Below are 22,323 nucleotides of genomic sequence, written 5' to 3'. Positions count from 1 at the left end.
AACATCACCAACATATGGCACACAAGAAATTTTGGGACATGCATAACTTAAGCTGTTTAGTATTTTCACTTCTAGCTATTTTCCTGAATATATGGCAAATACTAGCTGCAAAGATGATGCAATATATAACACTTCCCTACATATGCAACTTTTAACTTAAAATAATTGGCTCAGTCCTCACTTAGATCTCATCTAGCTGACATGAACTACAAAAACAACCATATTTGGGCAAATTAGCCCTTAAAAAGTTCTAATGTAGTCTGAATTAGTGACAAGAAATTCAGTCTTAGAGTATTTAATGCATAGCAGCTAGAATACTGACGTTATTCGTTATTTCCACAGCAGTGTAGGAATGGTAGGTCATTCCAAATTTACTTTCTGCATCCTACATTTTAATTCAGGGTTCAATTGGACTTTGAATTTCATAGACACACAATTCTTTAAAATAAAAGGGAGCTACGTTTTTAATAGTTTTTGTTGGGTTATTTTTTACATTTAATACATTATTTTATTTTACATAGTTGTACAAAATTCCTTTTTAAATATTTAAATTTCATTGTCAGATTCATTGAGATTCTCAGTTCTGTCCAGCACGTGAACCTAGAACAGTGTGGTGAATATGGCAACAAATCAATGTAAACATTATTTAGTTTGCAGGCTATATTTTGCACTTTTATTAATTTAAAATTAATCTAGATTTCGTACATAAAAAAAAAAAAACACCTTACAGGAGCATTCCCCAAAATAACATAGGGACTTTTATTAAACAAACAAGCACATTGAAATTATATAATAATATAGAAATTTACATTACTATAGGACTGACAGAAATGTGCAGTGTACATGTCCTGGTTTGGGCTGGGATAGAGCTAATTTTCTTCCTGTTAGCTGGTATGGTGCTGTGTTTCGGGTTTAGGATGAGAATAATGCTGATAACGTATGATTGTTTAGTTGTTGCAGACACTTTCCAGCCTCTCACCAGTACTGCCCTGTCAGCGGGGAGGCTGGGGGTGCACCAGGAGCTGGGAGGGGACAGAATCAGGATAGCTGACACAGACTGGGATCAGCCACAGGGATGTTCCATACCTTACGGCCTCATGTGGAACAATAAAACCAGGGAAGTTGGCCCGGGGGCTGCTGCTGCTCAGGGAGCGGCTGCACATCATTTGGCTGGAAGTGAGCAATTGCATGGTGTACCACTTGTTTTGTATATTCTTTTTATTATTGTTGTTGTTGCATGCTTTCCTTCCTTTTTTTTTTTTTTCTCCTCTTTCTTATTAAACTGTCCTTATCTCAACCCACAAGTTCTTGCACTTTTCCTTTCAATTTTCTCCCCATCCCACTGCAAAGGGAGTGAGCAAACAGCTGTGTGGTGGTTAGCTGTCTGCTGGGTTAAACCACGATAGTACATCACTGCAGGATAGAAGAATAACCTGGGTTGACAAGAATAGAACATAACTGTGAGTGGTATTAATTCAGAGCTAACTGAGTGTCTTTCTTCAAGAGGAAATACTAATTTTGCCCCTGAGGATCTTCAGTCTAATGAACTCCACTCTATCCATCAGAGAAGGACTCCTACTAATTACAGCTGGCTTAAGGCACAAAGCTGCTCTCAGCTGCAACACTCTAGGTCTTCTTTAACCCTTCCCTCAAGGGCTCCTTTTTTCCAGTCCAGTGAGTTGGTGAGCCATACAGGGACTGGAACTGACAAAAGGAGACATCTTCTACCTGAGTGTGGAAAAGGAAGGCTTTGTAAAGTGGGAATTTTTGACTCACTGGATTCCTTATTTTAAAGGAGCGAGAGAAAAGGACAGCTGTGTTAAGAGCTGGGAACAAGGGAAGAAAGAGAAAATGCCCATCTACAACTGAAGACAATTCCCTCCCATAGACTCTACTGTCCTACTTCTTCAAAATCACTCTTCTGTATACAGATCAGATTTCTCAAGCCACCTCTGCTTATAATAAATCTACAGAGGCAGGCAACACCTGGCGCTTTGTATTCTGTCAGTGATACACAAATAGTCTTTTTAACTAAAATGAAGTAAATTATTTTGCAAAAAAAAATTCCTGATTTTCCATTAAAAAGCAAAGATAATATGTCAGTAACTCTGTAATATTCCACTTAACTGTGCCCCATAAGACACAACATTCCTATTTTAAATGCAAAACTCAGCTAGGCTTTTTCAGAGAAATCACGGCCAATATGTCTATCAAATTACCTTAACACATCAAAATTCATCACTTCTAGAAGGATGAGTAAAGCTTACCAAAATAATGGAAACACAAATAACATAGACATAAAATGCTTTAGTGTCATATAAATGTACTTTAAAGTAAAAACATAGAAGGTTAACATATTTTTTCCTTTTGTAAAAAGAAAAACAATTTTCTTTTTTTTTTCCCAAATAATACCTTTATTTTTTTTCTTTACTACTTTTAATTACTGTTATTTAAGGGTGATCTAACACCATATGGATTGATGGATAATTTTTTAGATAGCACATAAAATAAAATTGTTATATATTACTAAAACTCCGTTCTATATGTGTTTGTATTGTTTTGAGTATTTTGTGGAATAGCACTTCCAGGGCACACTATAATACTTAGGCACACTAGAATAAAAATACTCGTGTTTGAGAAAAAAAACAACAACAGTAATTTCTTTTAAAAAGATAAATGTTTGGCCATGATAATCTACATTTCAGTGCAACAAACAATTCCTCAGGTTAACTATGTAGTAATTCTAAAAAAGAAAACATTTTCACAGTCTGCTCTTCTATAGCTGTATCTCAAATATATGTCACATGGGAAAGATGCCAAAATTTCATAGTTCCAAACTCTTTTGAAACTTACTACGTTTAAAGAGCTTCTTTGGGAAATCAATACTGAAAGCCAAAGAGGACAAATTTTGACATGAAGTATGCAAAAAAATCAAAATATTGTTCTCTCATTAAGGTAGACTTCATACTATATGTATTTATTGGTATAACTTAGCTGTACACTGTTTGTTCTTCCTTTTTTTTTTTTTAATATTATTTCCAGGGAAATACAGAATCTTTGACTGTTTTTTTGAATGCAACTGTATTCTGAAAAAAAGCTACCACCCTGCATTATGTCATTAGAAGTTTGCTGTTGAGCACTTAAAGGTCAGGTCTGTTCAGCTTAAAAAGTTTATTTTCTACATTACTCCAGCAAATTCCCAGTGTTCTGAAAGTGAAATTAAAATTTTCTTTCCATGTAAAAAATTTCTACCAGTAAAGAAAGGCTGTAGTCCAACCAATATGTCACTTTCATATTAAAATATTTTAATGCCAGGGTGTTTTAGCTAATTTTACTGTTTAATATAAGCAGAATCATGACCTTTACTTTGGAATCCCAACTTTAAAGTTTTGTATCAGATATACTCTTTCCAAAAGAAAAAACAAATGCTCTTTAGTTCTGAAGATCACATAAGGCCATCATAATCCAAATAAATCCATGCATTATTTCACACTGATGCTGATAATCAATGAAGTTCCTGATAGTATGGTAGGGAGTAGAGTATATTTAGTACATACCTCATAGCCAGGGCTGACAGGAGACTGAGACAAGAAGTTGGAAAGAAGAATTTAAAAAAAAAAAAAAAGAACAAAGAAATATGGGAAAAAAGACAGAAAATAATGTTACTTTAGAAGCAAGCATGGATGTGCTATTATTTTATACTTTCATTCTGTGTTATAGAATGGAATGCAAAAGAATTGCATTTGAGCTATGATAGATAAAAACACGAGTTACAAAACATTCTCCTAGTCCTACATAATTTTAACATTTCCATTTGAAGTGTTGTACACTATGAAGTTAAGAATCAAAAAAGGTTATTGCTCAGATTTTATTCTTTGGAAGTAGATTTTTAAAGTTGCATTTAAATATAGTCTTCAGTTAATTTTCAGCTCAAACGAAATGCTTTATTGGCTAATGAAGACATACCTATACCCAAACTGAAACTGTGCCTGCATGTGGTGGTTCCCTAGGAAAGGATAATTAAAGTACCCTTTGAAAGATTCCACATTACCATGTCTGAAAGATTTTTCAAATGCCACAATTTCATGTTAGGGCAAAACTTCTTAAGTTCCTATGTGGCATGTTTCCAGCAGCCAGACTTACAAGCTAAATTTAACAGTATGAGCTAAAGTTGGCTTCCTTCTGGTTCATACAGTGTCAACAAAGAAAGATTCTGAAATCATGACTCAGATAATAATTCCACCTATGAAAGGTCTCCAGAAGCTCATTCTCTCTCAACTGCTCTCACACCACATAGTAAATAGGGGTAAAAATAACATTTATTGTAATCCTGTTAAAGTAACTGGCAGATCTCTGAATTCACTGGTCCCAAATAGAGACTATATTTTACTATCAGTGATTCAAGTACCATTCCAATACTAATAACAATAATGAATGACAAATTTTGTGAATGAGGATGATGTCTCTTAGAATATTCACACAGACTCTAGGAGAATGAAACACATTCCAAAGTGCATGCTTTGATTGATACCACATTATGAACAGCCATAAAACTTATCTCATGAGTACTGCAAAAGAATGGAGTCCAAAGGACAGATCTGATACAGGAAAACTGACAAAGCTTATGCACACTCAAAAAAAAAGGGGGGGGAAATTGAAACATATTCAATGCAAAAAAGGAAAAGGAAAAGGAAAAGGAAAAGGAAAAGGAAAAGGAAAAGGAAAAGGAAAAGGAAAAGGAAAAGGAAAAGGAAAAGGAAAAGGAAAAGGAAAAGGAAAAGGAAAGGAAAGGAAAGGAAAGGAAAGGAAAGGAAAGGAAAGGAAAGGAAAGGAAAGGAAAGGAAAGGAAAGGAAAGGAAAGGAAAGGAAAGGAAAGGAAAGGAAAGGAAAGGAAAGGAAAGGAAAGGAAAGGAAAGGGAAGGGAAAGGGAAGGGAAAGGGAAGGGAAGGGAAGGGAAGGGAAGGGAAGGGAAGGGAAAGGGAAAGGGAAAGGGAAAGGGAAAGGGAAAGGGAAAGGGAAAGGGAAAGGGAAAGGGAAAGGGAAAGGGAAAGGGAAAGGGAAAGGGAAAGGGAAAGGGAAAGGGAAAGGGAAAGGGAAGGAAAGGGAAAGGGAAAGGGAAAGGGAAAGGGAAAGGGAAAGGGAAGGGAAGGGAAGGGAAGGGAAGGGAAGGGAAGGGAAGGGAAGGGAAGGGAAGGGAAGGGAAGGGAAGGGAAGGGAAGGGAAGGGAAGGGAAGGGAAGGGAAGGGAAGGGAAGGGAAGGGAAGGGAAGGGAAGGGAAGGGAAGGGAAGGGAAGGGAAGGGAAGGGAAGGGAAGGGAAGGGAAGGGAAGGGAAGGGAAGGGAAGAAGACATGTAGTAGTATGTGAGATCATCTGAAAATCTGGTAAATGATACTGTGACTTCCTGAAATAAAAGTGAAATTGGAAAGCTATCTATTTCATTTCCCTAGGCTTATGCCCATCCCTGCTACTTCCTTTAAATTTATTTTCTTTGTGCATGCGTGTGTGCACGTGCATGCGCACATGCATGTGTGATGTTCTGAATCATCAGCTTGGGTACCCTGAGGATTACAAGGTCCTAGAGAAGTAGTCTTCAGTATGTATGAAACTTAATGTATTTATTTTAATTTTAATATTTTCAACAGATTTAAACCATATAGCTTTGCAAAACAGGTATTTCATTTAAGAGTATATTAGCAACCAACAGAGCCATATAATTAAAAGTATTTTAAAACTTACATTTTTTTGATATCTTGTAACTGAATTCAGTGCACATATAGAGAATATACTAGAACTCTCACCCATACAGCATTTTAAAACCAAATTCCAGAAACAATTCTGAATTAGGGTCAGCCTTCCTCTAAATTTCATCTGTATTGTTCTGAGTAAGTCAGCATTCTGAAACAACTTACTGAGAATTACAAATAATCTATAAAGATCTGGTGCTGCAGTTTTTGCAGAACTTAAGCACCTTAGTCATTTATGCAGCTTTTCAATTAAAAATACAGATTCATAATGTTAACCTTAATTTCCAAGTAGCTTTAGGCTAATGATAATCAGCAGCATAAGTACATAATTATGGCTCATAGATGGCACTGCATATAGCACCAGGTCTACATCATTTGCAATAGTGTCCTTTTAGTATGTCAAGTTTAATAAGTTTAATATTCTAATTGAGAGGAAAACACTATAATTGTTGTGTGTACTTATAAATTCTTTCCTCTCTTTCAAACCTTAAAGTTTTCAAAACTTTCACTTAGGAGTGGAGTCATTTACACACAGCATAAATTCTTAACTATTAGAGTATATTATGACCATTAATGTTAAAAAGAACAAATATTGCAAAGATAAAAAATACATACTCTTAACTTATTCCAGTCATTGCATTTAGTTCTCAGAAGTCTTGTTTTCATGACAGAAAACTACTGTATTAATGTATACACAAATATGCTGTATATGTGTGTGCAGGTGTGTATCTTGTACCTCTACATCTACACACATATGCACAGATAAGTACACACACTCCATACATACTACATTTACCACAAAGACTTGTTTAGGGAAATAAGGAAGAATTTTCTTTCTTCTGAACACTAAGAAATACGGTAAACATACAGGCTGAAGTGAATTAACTATAGCCTTGACTGTTAAAGATAGTGTGTTTGATGCAGTGGTATTTGGCTCAGTATTCTGAGGCCCCTTCTTTCCTATATCATGAATGAATGGACATAATCATCTGATGCAGAAGAAATTCAACTTCTAGTTCCAGGCAAAACATCCTCCAAGATACAGCTTCTCACATCAGTATAGGTGGCAGTTTCAGACCTTCAACATAACCTAATTCTTCACAAAGGGAGGAGACTACTGGGAGTATCAGAAGTGACACATACCTCAAGCTCACATACCTTAAGCTGGTGACCTCCCTTTTACGTCAAGATGCCTTTTCCCACAGCATAGCTTTATAATTTGCATACCACCCCCTCCTCTGTAGTCTACAACAAGCAAAAACAGATCCTATAGCACTAAATGTCATTGCTTAACAGCAACATCCATGCCCTCCATAGCTAAGGAACTGCATACCAGAAGGACTTCATCCGGCATACTGGGTGATGGTTCTGCAGAAACTGTCCGAACAGAGCTGAGTCCTGTTAAGGAAACATTTGACAGGCGCCTTTTCCGTACACCACTGCAGTTGTTAGGAATTTTAAATGCACATCTCTTATGGTAATTTAGGCCACATCCTGTAAAGAGAAGTTTATAACCATCTGATTACAGTTTATTACTGGAAAAAGAAAAGAACTTTTTTATCATTATTATTTGGTGAATAAAAATGACACATTAATTTTGATTAAATTTTTTTCCTTTACTCTGCTTGTTTAGTTCCTATATTTTACAAATTTTTAGAGAGAGAAAGTTACAAGCTCTGGAAAGCTTTTATCTATAATCAGTGTTGCTTCTTTCATTTTTCAAAAATCTATGTTCTGAAAGCGCAGGAACGTTCTGTGACAACTGTTTGGGAAGTAAGGAAGTCTTTCACTGGACATGGTATATTCCGTTGCATACACAGTCTGGCAGGGGTCAAACAGTTCTGGTAAAATGAGAAAAGACAGCTATTACAACTTCATATGGACTGACAGTAATTTCACTTTAATGAACTGAATTCATGGGATATAGAATTAGGAAATAGTCTCAGACTCATAAGAGAGTTCTCTTGAACTCTCCTGAGGATGGGAAGTGCCAGTCTCTTCTCCCTAGGAACCAACGACAAGACCCAAGGGAATAGCATAATGCTGTGTCACAGGACATTCAGAGTGGACATCAGAAAAAATTACTTCGTGGTGAAGGTGGCCAAACACTAGAACAAGCTTCCTAGAGGTTGATGCCCTATGCCTGTTCAAGAGGCATTTGGACAATGCCCTCATTAATAGACTTTAACTTTTAGTTAGCCCTGAAGTGATCAGGCAGTTGGACTAGATGATCTTTGAAGGTCCCTTCCAACTGAACTATTCTATTCTATTCTATTCTATTCTATTCTATTCTATTCTATTCTATTCTATTCTATTCTATTCTATTCTATTCTATTCTATTCTAAATAAGATACAGATAACCTTTCCTTAAAAATATTTATACACTATTTTTTTTTGCATGTCCACTTACAGATCACTATCTAGGAGGCCTCAGAGGATTCAAAAAGATCAGTTCCTTAATCAGTTAGTTTATTATTATGATAGTTTGTTCTTACTGTCTCTACGTACTGTATAACTCTTTTGATACCTGGCAAATTTAAAAGCAGCACCAGAAACATGCGTAAATGGAATGGAAGACTCCCTTCCTGAGTCTGAAAAGCCTACCTCACTGCACCTTACCTTCACATTTGAGTCCCTGACGCACAAGTCCCCACAGCATTTCTCCACAATGGTCACAAAAGGCTGGTGCTCGATAAGAATGAACAAAAAGAGCATGGGGCCGGATTTGAAAGTCTTCAAATGTAGCAGAAGCTGTAACAACAAGATTATTCCAAAACATGGTAAAATTAGTAATGTAACTAATATGCATCATCTAAGTGGTCTTTCATCACAGAACAAGACACCTTTTGGTCGCTATTGCTATGCCTTTCCTTGTTGCTCATGCAGAGCAAGCGGTAGAAGTAGGTAATGTACTTTGAATTTTTTATAGGTATATTATACATAGGTAAATATACTGTATTTCGAACATAAAAGAATTGACGATATTTCATTACACTACAAAAAACATTGGAAAATAAAATGGCTTTTAAAAATGTACAACAAACCTTTATGATCTTATTTCACGTAAACTCAGAACAAAGTTAATAACTTGCTGAAGCTGTAAGAATTATGTTCTCTAACTTGAACAACGGATGTCTTTTTTAATACAAGGTAATCGTTTACATTATCTGTTACTAATTGGATAACACCTAAAACCTAACCAAAGATATAAAAAGATAAACAAATGTTTACAGTGACACAGATAGAAAAACAGTCCAATTCTAAAGAATTCATAGAGGACAAGGAGTAAAAGGGACTAAGTGAAAGGGAACTAAGGATAGGATTTCAATGGATAGAAAAAGAAAAAAATATATTCATCCAGTCCAAGTCTCTGGGGAGGGCTGTTCTTCACCACTCAATAAAGAGAGCATGGATGACTATTAAAAAGATGACTACTAAAATTAGATGAGATGAAGCCTGAAGAAAACAGCCAGAAAACTAAAGGAAACAGAAAATGCTTTTTTTTTTAAAAAAAAAAAAAGGAAAGAAAAAAAAGAAAAGAAAGAAATGCTGTGAACACTTCTAAAACAGATGATTGTGCTAAGGCACATGAGTTGGTGTGACTGGCAGTTTTCCCAGAACACCATGGCAGGTAAGGCACAAGTCCAACCCTGGCTCAAAATTAACCCCCTGCATAGGTGACTGATTCCCCACTGCAGAGTTTTAGGTTCATTGTTCATCTTAACAGTCACCCTTCCACTCTCTCATCATAAAACAGCTCTTATGATGGCTGTCCCTTATCTTGCCATACACACTGGAAGGATCTACGCAGACTTATTTTTGTTGGATACTGAAATATTTACAATGGAATTTTATCACTTAGGTTGTTTTGAATTATTATGATAAAAAAACTTCTCTGAGAGTATTTTTCCAATAAAAACACAGGAGCATAACAGGATATCAAACATTTATCAGAAATTGGCAGAGTTCAACCAAATGTTGGAAATTTTTGAACATGCTGTTTTACAGACTTGACTCCCTACAGTCAGGTATACATGCTTAAGATAAACTGAATACATCTATTTAAAAAACTTTTTTTTTTTTTGACAAGAAAATGTAAAAAAAATGGGCCATTTAGCTGAGCATTTTGTGTATTTTACTCAATAAACTATGGTGGTATCCGTGAACTGATCATTCAAGTTGAAAATATCCATTAAAGTTTAAAAAGAAATCATGTAATTACACACCCAGTCATCAATAAAAACAAAAAGCCTTGCAGAGAAGTTTGGAAGACTACTATAGCTTTCTTGAAATACCAATCATTTCAAAGGTTGCAACTATTTTAACAGTTGCAGAAGTTATATATGATAAAGGGTACTGGTGTAAACTGTAAAATAAACAATAACAATGTTTTAAGAACTATTCAGTATACGGAGGCAGCCAGCACCACAATGCTATTAAAAACACACTTTAATGAAATCTTTTCTTTTTCTTATTAGGTATGTTAATCATATATCAGTCAGTTTAATGAAAAATATTACCTGTCAAATATTGTTAAAAATTAAGCATGTATTCAAACACTTGATTTCATTTAGGCTGCCATTTAAACAGGTGATCTAACTGCGTGCTTCCTCTTCGTAGATATCAGTATGAACCAGGTCTGTAGTCACTTCATAGAAATACTTTGTCTCTGAACAGAAATGCATTCCTGATTTGAAATCAAGAAAAAAATTTTTTTTTTCTTTTTTTTTTTTTTAATAAATCTGTTCTAATAAATTTCTAAAACATTCAAATACCCTTAGTCCCTGGCTTGTTCTTTGTGTATTAATAAAAAGAAAACCAAAAATCTGCATATCACTCAAGAAAATGTTTTAAACTAAATACGGCTGAGTAGAAATAAAGCCCAAACTATGCCCTGGGCCCAGTTCCATTTGTGCACAAAATTGCTTCTCTTATAAAAAAACTTTTCCAAAAACGTCCAAAGAAAAGCATGAGTAGCTATTTGTCATCTTAACCATGTTCCAGTTATAGGGATCTAGACACAGATTTTTTTTTTTTTAATTTGGAATTTTATTTTCTTTTGGAATTATTCAGTTCCTAGTGTTCATAATAAGCTTTGTTAAAAAGCTTACTTAATTCATGAAAATAAGTTTTCATGAAACAGCCCAAAATGTTAAAGCACCCTGATTCAGAAATAAAACAGTTTTGCTATTATTTAACAGTGTTAGGCCAGGCATTTTTTCCATCCTTAAAGGCTTCCAATCACATAAGGACACTTGTTTGTTATTTTTCTAGTTTTTTCCAGACTAAAGCTGTGAAGTTCACTGTTAATGCAACACTCGAATGAGTGTTGTAATGGCAATACTGTCCTTGGAATACTAGAAAACACACAGTAATCAGAAGGCATTTTAGATGTTTATCAGAATTCTTGTGATTTTATTTTGTTTAGAACTTCAAGTCAACTGTCTTTTGTGTGTATACACAGATGATCTTCCTACAATTCTGACTGAATAGAAGAATAATTGAGCATTGGATGATCAAGCACCCAAACTTTAAAATTATAATATATAATATATATATAATGTAAAATATATAATGTAAAATATATAAAATATATAATATAATTTTAAAGTTTATATATACATATAAAGTTTATATATAGTATATAATTAATATACTAATATATAATTAATATACTAATATTACATAAAATATAAGTTTGTTCTTTATCTGTACACATCAAAGAAAAATACAGGCATATGAACTTTCCTATTTAATTTCATATCTAAGATATATCATAGTAACTAGGACAACAGATCCCCAGTAGGGTGTGTAGTTCGAGAATGATTCATTTCTGTGGTCTTCTATGTCACTAGCATGCAGCCACTAGAAGAAAAAGGTGGCACATAGTCAAGCAATGTGCATCTCTATGGTCCTACTACACATGAATGGCAGTTCTGCTACAATAGTCCAGCAGTTGGATGAGATCAAATTATAGATTAAAATCATACTGAACCTACAACTTCTCAGGTTGCCAAGAAAGTTGTAGATTGAACCTGGAGGTCTTCATGGAGGTGAACACCTGGAGGTCTTCACGGCCAGGCTGGATGGGGCCTTCATCTAGTGGGTGACATCCCTGCCTATAGCAGGGGGGTTGGAGTTAAATTTCTTTAAGGTCCCTTCCAACCCGAGCCATTCTATGATTCTAAGAAAAGCTGGACTGGAGAAGAGGAGCAAGGGAGTTTCAAGGAAATTTTTCAGGAGTTCACAGACCTGCTCTAATCTTTTTGCAAAGAAAACACAGCACTAGCATTTGCACTATTCAGCCCATAGGTTAGGAGCTTGAATTCTCCTCATTGTCTCATATAGACTCATATAGCATCTGACTGATATTTTCTGTCATCTCTTGTTCTCCTAGAGGCTACCCAGGAGTCATTTTGGGTATTGGTAGTTCACACCTTCCTCTTTTCTCCTCTTGCCTGGTCTGTGACTGTGATATACACATGAAGACATGGTCTTCTGCAGTTTGGGAACTCCAGCCATACAGTGCGATATAACATACCACCTCAGCAATATGGACCACTGAAAGCACAGCACTCTGTACCTGTTTCCTTAAGAGCTTCACAGCAAGTTTGGAACCCCACACCTTTTTGTTCAAGATTTTCTATTCTAGCCTTTTCACAGCATACCCACTTACAGCTTTAGGGATAATACACTGATCAACTTCTCCACTTTTTCACGTAATAAAATGATCACAGAAAACCTGTGAGTTTTCTCAAAGATGAGCACCAAAACTAGAACAAAACGCCCAATTTTGTTCCAACAAAACTGCAAAGTGTAGTTCCTTCACCTTGTTTCTCTAGTTTAAATTTGCACTTAACATAAAAATAAAAAGCTTGCTCAAACAAGACAGTCGATGAGTATGTATTTCTCCCCAAGGGAGAAAAAAAACAAGAAAATGAATGAATTTTGATAACATATATGTGATTTTCAGAGATGCAAACTTTTTGTTTCTAAAAACATACATATAACAATCAAAGCACTATTAAAACAGGAATTATGTTTAAAATAGTGTAAGACAATCTAGCAAGGAATCTAAGTATATATACATGTTTATACCTATTTCCTTGAATACTTATCTAAATCTATGCAAGTATTTAAATTCTATTCTGAGTAAAGAAAGTTTGCTATATTGGAAGATTGGAGAGAAACTTTATATGGATTTACTGGGTGTTTTTTCAAATAGTATGACCAGTGCAATAAAAACACAATGAAACAGAAAAAAGCAGTAACTTCAATTTAGCTTAATAATTTAGATAATGCATTTAAAATATTTTAACCTACCTTTAATAATTAAACCGCTACTTTCTGTCAAAAGTCAATATCGATACCTCTGTAGAATCTGATTTGAAATTAAAACCTCCCACAAGCAGTTTTGCCTTAGGGATTTCATCATTTGGCTCTCTTTCTGTGTCCTAAATTCAGTTCCACCTGAAGCTGTTAAGTGGATGGAAAGTGTTTTGTCACTGAGTATTATTCTCCCTTAACTCCATTTTTTATTGTACTCTTTTTTTTTCTCCCCTCACAAATGGCAAAGAAATCATTTATATCCTTTTCATTAAACCTGTAACCAAACCTTCTGGTCTCTCTGCAAATTAATTAATTAATGTGTTATCATGGCTCACGCTCTTGTAATAAAAAACTGTTTATACACTGAAGGCAAAAAAAAGTAATTTAGAAATGACTTTATTATACCTTTTTTCTAGTTCACATTAGCGATAAATGTGATACTAAATAAATATCACATTTTTAACAGTAGTACTATAAATGCAATTTTAGGGAGACAAAATCCAATGTAAAGAAACATCCCAAAGTACCAGACTTGAAGTTGTTGCAGTGGCCATTATAAACACACATACAGTATTACGTACATATATTTAATTTAATTATATATATTTAATTTAATGTCTTTTGAAAGTTGAAAAGGTAAGTGCGGCAAGTTCTGGGATACTTGCATTATGAGAAAATATCAATGGTAAAGATGAGCAGTGATGAATACGATTCTTGCTCTACATTTTAACTGTCCTGACTGAATAACCAGAACTTTTTAACATATCATTTTATATTGAAAAAATAAATTTCTCAAAAATGAAAGGCAAGGAGGACATTTATATTATTCTAAGAAAGCTTTAAATTTGGCAAGTACTGCAGAATACAGAAATGAGAAGAAAACACACCGACATTCTTTTTCCTTCATTTGAACCTTTGGCAATGTTCTACTGTGTTTAAAGAAATTAGAGCATTTGGGGTTTTAATTCTTAAGGTAAAATTAGCATTTTTCTAGGCTTCAGATTTATGTATTCTCATTAGACTCTGCAGAAAGTTTTCTTGCCACATGAAATGATGCTATTTCAGAGCACTATTCACTGAAACTAGTGTGTGTTTAGAACTTGCTCTAGAAGAACTGTTAACTAGCAAGTTACACAAATCCTTAATCTATATAAATATAATTCATAATTCATATTTATTGTTCTGCCACATGGCTTCAGTACGGCATAGTCAACTTTCTATGGTTAAACTTATAAACTTATCTTTTCAGAGCATGCAACAGCAGAACTAGTAGTATATGAATTACATTCTTTTAAGATTCTTCCATCATCTTTCCATTTGTAACTTTCTGAAATTACATGTCTAGAAACACTTTCATATAACCGCTAACAATCAAAGTTTTAACTTTCAGAATATGCCTGTGTTATTCACTGAAAAAATAAAAGCCCTGCTGACAAAGAGGAAGATATGCACGTTTCATATTAAATGGAGACTTTCTTATTAACAAAAGAAACCTTCTGTAATGTCAGGTTATTCTCTCACTTTGACAGAACACTGATATTATGAAAGTAATTTTCAGGCTGTACTTAAAACTGTGTACTAAAGAAAAGAACGGGCTCCAAATATTTCGGGATACAATTATTACCGTTATCCTGAAAGACCAGCTACTCTGCAGAGAAGTTTGCAATATTATGTTCTTAATATGATATTGTTATGCTATTAAGTCTCAGACTAACTTGTCATCATCTATTTAAGCATTCCTAGTATCACCAAAACACAGACATTGAAACTACAATAGTTTTGACAAGTCTATTTCATCAAGTCTGTTAATGACTTGGCTGTTAATGGCTAGTGTTCCTTGTTCTGGGCTCAGGAGCAGATCTATCAGTCAGCACAGCCAGAAATGAGATCAAGAAGCCACTGCAACTCACAGAGGCAAGGTCCGGCTTTCAGAAAGAGGCAAATGATTTACTGATCATTTTGAGTTCCAAGTTCAAAAGGGCTTGAACTATTAGCAAGGCAAGATCCTGCTGTTTCAAGCAACAGAGTGTCACATAATGGGAACTGTTGTCTAGCACCACACCTCTCATAGCATAAGCAAACATCAACTACATGATCAATAATACCTTGCCACTATGCAAAGCAGACACTCCCTTGCTATCCCCTTCCATTTGGAATGCCTTCAAAGTAATATACCCCACTGACTTCCCACAGGTACTCTTAACCAAGTCTTTTGCTATGAGAACTGCTGACATTCACAACTTAAAAAACAAATATAATATGCCATTATACATTATTCCATCTCAAGCATTTCTTAAACCATAACAAATAATTGCTCTGTGTAGAATTTCACTGGGCTAAGAGACAGGAGAGCATTATATTCTTTTTGATATTCCCTTCTGGCAATCGATGGAAGTGTAAGTTTTCAGAGCTCCACCACAGTCAGCAGAGTTATAGCAGTTCATACAAGCCAAAGATTTGACCTCTGATCTCCACCTTAAAGTCTGGTTTAAAAATGAAACTTATCAGGACTCTAATGCATAACAGAAATTAAAACTTCCTAAAAACTAGACATATATAGATTTAGAATCACTAAGTTTTTCTGCTCAGAGATAAGGATAGTTGGATAAGAAATATTTGGATGTAATATACTTCCCAGAAGTACATCAACATTCTAAATTTTACATTCAGAAAAATTATTAAATTCTGTGTTGTTTTTTTTCCTTCTTCCTACCTACTATTGCTTTTATGCCAATGTTTTAGGTAAAAAAAAAAAAAAGAGAGAAAAAAAAAGCTGGAATTATGAATGCTAACCATTGAGAGGTATTTGGCTAGTGGTGAGGATGAAGAGGGAGATAAATGTTCAGAATTGAATTTTGAACTCTCAAGCAAAAGTCTGCTACTTGCTAGCTGCAACTGGTACAGGCTGGTTGCAAATTTTTATATCACCATGCCAAAGCGAAAGTGGCACAACCTGAATCTAAAGTAACAGGAAACTGAGCTACTAAATATAAGGCTGATTACATGCTGTACTTCTGCACATGGACTATTTAGACCGGAAAAAATCTGAGCTTGGGGTTCCAGCAGGAAGAGAAGGTAGAAGAGGAAGGTCCCCAAAAAGAAGAATTGATCTCAGAAAAAAGTAGACCTGGAAAGAAGAGGGTGAGTATTCTGCCTAGACGTAAGATGCTGGAAGTAGGGCAAGATTGGGAAGATGAAGGCCAAGAGATGTCCATGCATTCTGGCTGGTGATGCCCAAGACTGACAGCTGCAAGCAGTGGTACAGCAGGAACCAACATAACTTTATGTCCAGTCTTCCCAGGCCAGCAGCTACCTGCCTGCTGGGAGGGGCAGTGGGGAGCTAGTGAACATAAGCCTGGGAGGAGAGCCAGTGAGCAAGCCTGGGAGACAACCAAGTGAGGTAAAAGCTCTAATCTCCTTGGTTATTAAATAAACGCTAGTAGCCAGATTCACTATGGTTGTTGTTTACGTTGTCTCACCCATGACTTGAGATATAAGCAATAAACCCTAGGAGCTAGTAAACCATTTGGAATCATTTGTCCAGTGCTAGCTCAGACTTCTATGGAGAGTTTTATTAAAAAGATTAACATTTATGAGTCAACATGCTTTATTCATCTTTACATTCCCAATTTTAAAAGTTCAATTTTAACATGCTTTTGTTTATTTGAAAATTAATCCACATTTTTAAACCTACGAACTATACAGCACAGTAGGTTTAACATTTGAAATCTCAGCACTGGATCCTTTCTTTATGAATTTACCCATTTTTCACCCAAGTGGAAAAATATCTTAGCTCATGTATTCAGGCCATGTTAATCATAAAATTATACTGCAGAGGTATTAATTTAGCACAGGAAAACAAAATGGAATACTGCACGAGTTTACTGAGCCTATTGATGCAGTGCTCAAAATGAACTCTGGCTACTGGCAAAAAGAAACAGCTGCAAATTAAAATAAATAAATAAATAACAAAATAACAGCCTCTTGCTCCTTTTCTGTGCTTGGATTGATTTAATTTAATATCATGAAGTAATCACTATGAGTCTTTTACATCTTTATTTCCTCTGACTTACAAAACTAAATTTTTTTTGCAAGGCTTATGAAAAAAAAAATCAAGTGATGGATTACATAGCTTCTGTCAGGACTATATGTCTCAAAAAGAAGAGGCTTCCCAAAAGAATTAGTAGCACTTGTGTAATTCCTTCAAATTTGCTTCATAAAAGGTTAAGAGAATACTTATTATACAGTGAATAAATGCTGATGGCTAAAAGTATAAATATCAGGAATCAAAAATAAAATCTTATGCTGAGCTCTCCAAGGAAACTCTGTGTACATTAAACTATTTTAAACTCACTTTAATGGGAACAATCTGCAAAAGTTTAGTTATCTCTGAAAACTACCCTAAGAATTCATAAATATATATCATTATATAAAGAATATACTTTTTTTTTTTTTTTTGCAGAGTATCATCAGATGTCCATGAGCCCTTATGAGATGCACCCATGATGAGGAAGCTGGCAGATATCATTGCAAGGCCACTTCTGATAATCTTTGAACTCTTGTGGACAATGGGAGAAATGCCCAAAAACTGGAGGAAAGCAAATGTCACTCCTATCTTCAAGAAGGGCAAGAAGGAGGACTCAGCAAACTACTGGCCAGTCAGGTTGACCTTGATCCCTGATGGAGCAGTTAATCCTGTAAACCATTTCCAGGCACATAAATGACAAGAAAGTCACGAGAAGTCAACATGGATTCACCAAGGGGAAGTCATGCTTCACCAACATAATAAACTTCTGTAATGAAATGACTGGCTTGGTAGGCAAAGGAAGGACAGTTATCTAATTCAACTTCAGTAAGGCTTTCAACACTGTTTCCCATAATTTCCTCATAGAGAAGCTGTTGATGTATGGACTGAATGAGTAGACAGTGTGGTAGATTGAAAACTGGCTGAACAGATGGGCCAAGAGGATGGTGATCAGGGGTATGAAGCCTAGTTGGAGACCACTAACTAGCAGTGTACCCCAGGAGTCAATATGCTCTGATGTCTGCCTGACCAACAGTCTTTCAAAGACCTGAGACCACCAGAGACAAGGAACCGAAGCATGACTGTAATTAACCATTGTGTTTTTTCATCCTTACTTTAATCTTTTCTAGGATAAGACTAAAAAAGGGAGAACCAAACTGAACCATGCTAAGTAAATAGACAATTTGCACACAAATATTCAAGATGACATAACCTGGAAAAAAAATAAATCAAGTATTTCTATAAGTTGTTGTAGTTTTTCTTGTTGTTTCTTTTGTTTGCTTTTTTTAATGGTTTACCAGAATTCAAGAATGATTCAGATCATGGAAACATCTGTAGTACCTGGCCAGAAGATCTGGAGGTCAAAAACATAAGCAAAATGTTTAGAGAATATACCATTGCTGCACTGAAAATTAAAAGTGTTGCTACTGTCTTACTGGGTTTACCCAGGATTTCACCCATGCACAAAATTAAATGGGACTGAAATAAACATTGGGAAATGGTGATACCAATATTCCTCACTTGATGTTCTGTGTGTAGTCTCTGAGAGACCAACCTAAAAAGAACTATGGTAAGAGAAGAACTGATGAAAGAGAAAAAACACTGTAGGCATGGAAGAGCCTTCCATGTAAGGAGAGATTAAAAGACTGGATTTGTGTCATTTGGACAGGAAAGGAGTAAGAGTGTACCGGATTGAAGAAGAGGTGGAAGCCAAAACCAACAAAACTAGGAAACAAACATAAACCATGTAGTGTCATAGAAAAACCTTTTGTACCAACAAAACAGACTGAGGTGACTCTTCATGTCCTAAGAGACAGGAAAGCTCTCCAAACATCTCTTAGGCAACAAGTCACACACTTAAGCAGGTTAACAGAAACATTCTTGAGGCCTCTTTTGAGTGAGCTAGATTTCACAGTCAGAATGACAAAGTCTCCAAGCTTGAGTCACGCTACCATCTAGGTATAAAAAACAGCAGTTCACAACCTGTGGCAGATCCTGAATCTCTTTCTCAGTTTCTGCTTCCAATTGTTATATTCCTCAAGGGAAAAAAGGGTTGCTTGTTTGTGCTCAGATGTGCTTTAGCTACAAACCTCAGCTAGTTCCTGAAAGAAGTCATATAACTACGACGAAAGGCTGCAAATATCATTCACTGGAAATAAATATTAGATTGTGTATTCCCATTTGCCCTCTCAAAATCTAAAACCAGCAGTCAGCCAAGGAAACTAAATTCAGTGAGTTAAATAGTGATAATGAAAGATGTATTTTTTACGTAAGCCATAATTAACTTGAAACCTACTAGAGCAATGAACTACTGAGACCATGAATTCAGAAACTGAAAAAGTAGAAATGTTCTCCAAACAGCACTTTTCTCCTGACATATCCAAGCAGCTCAAAATGCCCGGTTGACAGGTTAACAACACAGCTCTTCTGATGGGCATGTTATTCCAAGTGGATTACCCTTTTTTTTTTTTAAATTATTATTAGACTCCTCTCAGAATCATTTACATCTAGTCTCTCTTCAAGATTTGCAACTATTGATTAAAAATACACTGATATAAATGTTTGGTCAAGCATCTACTGGTCAAAGTAATTGTTGAACAAATGTATCAAATAATAATAATAAAAAATATGATGAATCAAATCTTTTTCTTTTTTTTTTTTTTTTTCTGAGCATAAAATTGGGTTTTTCCCAATTTCATATTTTAGCTAGTGGAAATGAAGTGAAAATAAATAAATATGCATATATTGGAAATGTGCTCAAAAATTTAGAGATAGCGATGTGAAATAGAAGTATTCTTAAATAAGTGCTTTAAAAAGTGCTTAAAAAAGTACCTGTATGGCTTCTGGCAAACCAAATTTGCTATCTCAGCTGAACAGAAAACTTGGGTGTTTTCATTAAACACCACACAAATAAGCTCAAAATGTATCATCTCTCAAAACCTGACATGTAAAGGTGTACAATGTAGGATGTCTGATATATTAGCTAGCAGTCAAACAGCAGCCTCTCATAAACAGGTACTGTCTTGAGAGAAGGATTTCTGTGTAGTTGTAGTTTCTTGCAAGGAAAATTTATCCTCTCTACCAACACTGTTTTTTCTAAAATTTAATTTTTAATGAACACAAAAATGCATTGTTTATGATTACCAACTAATTAAGCTTTAAAATGACATCTAAAAGCTTAACGTATAAAGGAAACTAGTAATTCAAAAAGGTTCTTTAAAAATGTAATGTTAATTTTGTTCCTGTGAAGAACTGAAAGCACTGCTTGCTTTACTGCAAGCAACGTTATCAAAATCTCACAACTCTTTTTCTGTTTCTGAAATAATCATTAAATATGAAAAACATACAGAAAGACCTAAGGAAGAATAACTAGCACGGCCTGTAGGAACACTAGAAGCAAAGCTGACACATTAACTGCTTCCCTATTAACGTTTGCCTATCACATATTATTTTACTCAGTGTGTTCTGTTGAGGATGCAGCCAGATAAGGTAACTAGCGTAATGAAGTGATGTTGACAGGATATTATTTCTTCATCCTATTTTTACCTACTCCCTCCTGTAGCAGAAAGAAAAGAATGGTAAGGCAAGATAGGAGAGGGAATTCAGAAAGATGCAGCTGATACAGAAGTATGAAACTTGAAGTCTGTATCTATTGTAATTGTTACCTTCTACTTATAAGCTGAGGAAAAGACAATGAGGAAAAACAAACAAAGAAGCAAAAAATCTTTTAGTTCTAAGAACTTAAATAGAGGCATCTATGTGAAATTCATGACTCATGAATGATGCACGCTACTGAACAGTAAGGGACAGAAAATCAGATCTACTTTAACCTAATCAGTAATGAGCCTTACCTACAGTATTAAGAAAAAAGATGACAGCTAGAGATCATTAAAAGGACACAGAGGAAGAATTATAAGAAATGTGACCTTGGATGGGACATTTGTATTTTCCAAAGACACCAGGGCCTTAAAATAGCCATGGAGATAGCAAAAGAACCGTGGCTTTCAATTACAAAGAAAGTCACAAACCATGACCAAGTATGTAACTACTACAAAATAATGTTCAAAGATGTAACATCATAATATTTATCTCAAGGATTTGGCAGTCAAACTAGTATTACAATCCAGTTATATGCTGATATATGGCATTTACTATAATTGCATAGTTATCTACAGCTTGTATTCAGTTCATTATATTTTATCATATACAAGACAGTATAAAATATACTGAAACCAAATAAAATGTCAGCAACTAATGATCTGATGTTATATTGTCTGTGATATTAAACCAAAAATGGCTTCTTAACAAAAGTAGTGGATCAATTCCTGCCCTCATCAGCTCAGCAAGGGAACGTAAAAGAGCTGCTATTTGATTTTATTGCTTCAGGAATCCTGCCAAGTTGAGCACGACTGCTCACAGCAAGCAGATGAAGTACATTCTGCTAATTCTCACAAGATGCTAATGTTTCATCGTCTGCCTTCCAGTGGCTGGCAAAGATCTCTTACGTGCCAGTGTAATTTTGCCCCAGTAAAACAGACAGACTTTTAACCATCAAATTCATATTAAAACTGCAAAATTGTTTTTTTGCTCTATATAACATGAAACAACTTGGCAAATTTACACAGCAGTTTTTAATAAACCTTCCTGAACAAGGTATAGCATAGGACATAAATTATGCTGGCAAGAAGAAAAGTCTGAAGGCATCTAAACTAATAGTTTCCTTGCAGGACTTGAAAAACAGAGCTCAAACAGAGTCAGAAGTACAGCAATTGTCATTTGCCAGCTTGTTCTATAGAGGCTGTGCTTCCATTTAAGGGAAAAAAGGCAAATACAGCTCATCTGAAAAAGGTCACAAATACACACACGAAGTGGTGTTGGTTGCATCTATAGAGAGCTTGAAATAACTTTGATACATGCACTGCAACCCCCATTTTAGAAACAAGTTTACTCATCTACAATCCACATTTCCTTATATCTTAACTTACATTAATTACTTAATGTAAAAACTTGATACATTTCAACTACTTAACAACTCCAGAAAGAAAGGATATGAAAGTCTGTACCTCTCAATAATTAATATCTTGTTATTGGCGTTAATAAATGGCAGTCGAAATATATAATTTTTAAAGGCTACTCAAAAGAGTAGCAAAATGCTTCAATTAGGAGTAAAGCTTAAAGAAGCCAGAAATCAGAGAAAGCTTATTCCATTCTATTCAAATCTAATG

General features: G+C 35.1%; 1 protein-coding gene across 2 annotated transcripts in view; it reads right to left on the bottom strand.

Moving 5' to 3' along the window:
- PRKD1 (protein kinase D1) overlaps positions 1-22,323 on the bottom strand; it is a 131,780-nt gene that overhangs the window by 34,316 nt on the left and 75,141 nt on the right. The window contains exons 3-5 of one of the 2 annotated variants that reach the window (XM_035552131.1): positions 8,365-8,496; positions 7,079-7,239; positions 3,558-3,581 (exon numbers count right to left, since the gene is read on the bottom strand). In XM_035552131.1, the coding sequence (XP_035408024.1) occupies positions 3,558-3,581; positions 7,079-7,239; positions 8,365-8,496 (317 nt within the window). The remainder of the gene's footprint in view (positions 1-3,557; positions 3,582-7,078; positions 7,240-8,364; positions 8,497-22,323) is intronic. The other variant, XM_035552133.2, reaches the window with a different exon arrangement.

The sequence above is a fragment of the Cygnus atratus genome, chromosome 5, assembly GCF_013377495.2.
Source record: "Cygnus atratus isolate AKBS03 ecotype Queensland, Australia chromosome 5, CAtr_DNAZoo_HiC_assembly, whole genome shotgun sequence".
NCBI lineage: Eukaryota > Metazoa > Chordata > Aves > Anseriformes > Anatidae > Cygnus > Cygnus atratus.
Note: the sequence above shows the minus strand (reverse complement) of the source record. Positions and strands in the feature narration are given on the sequence as shown.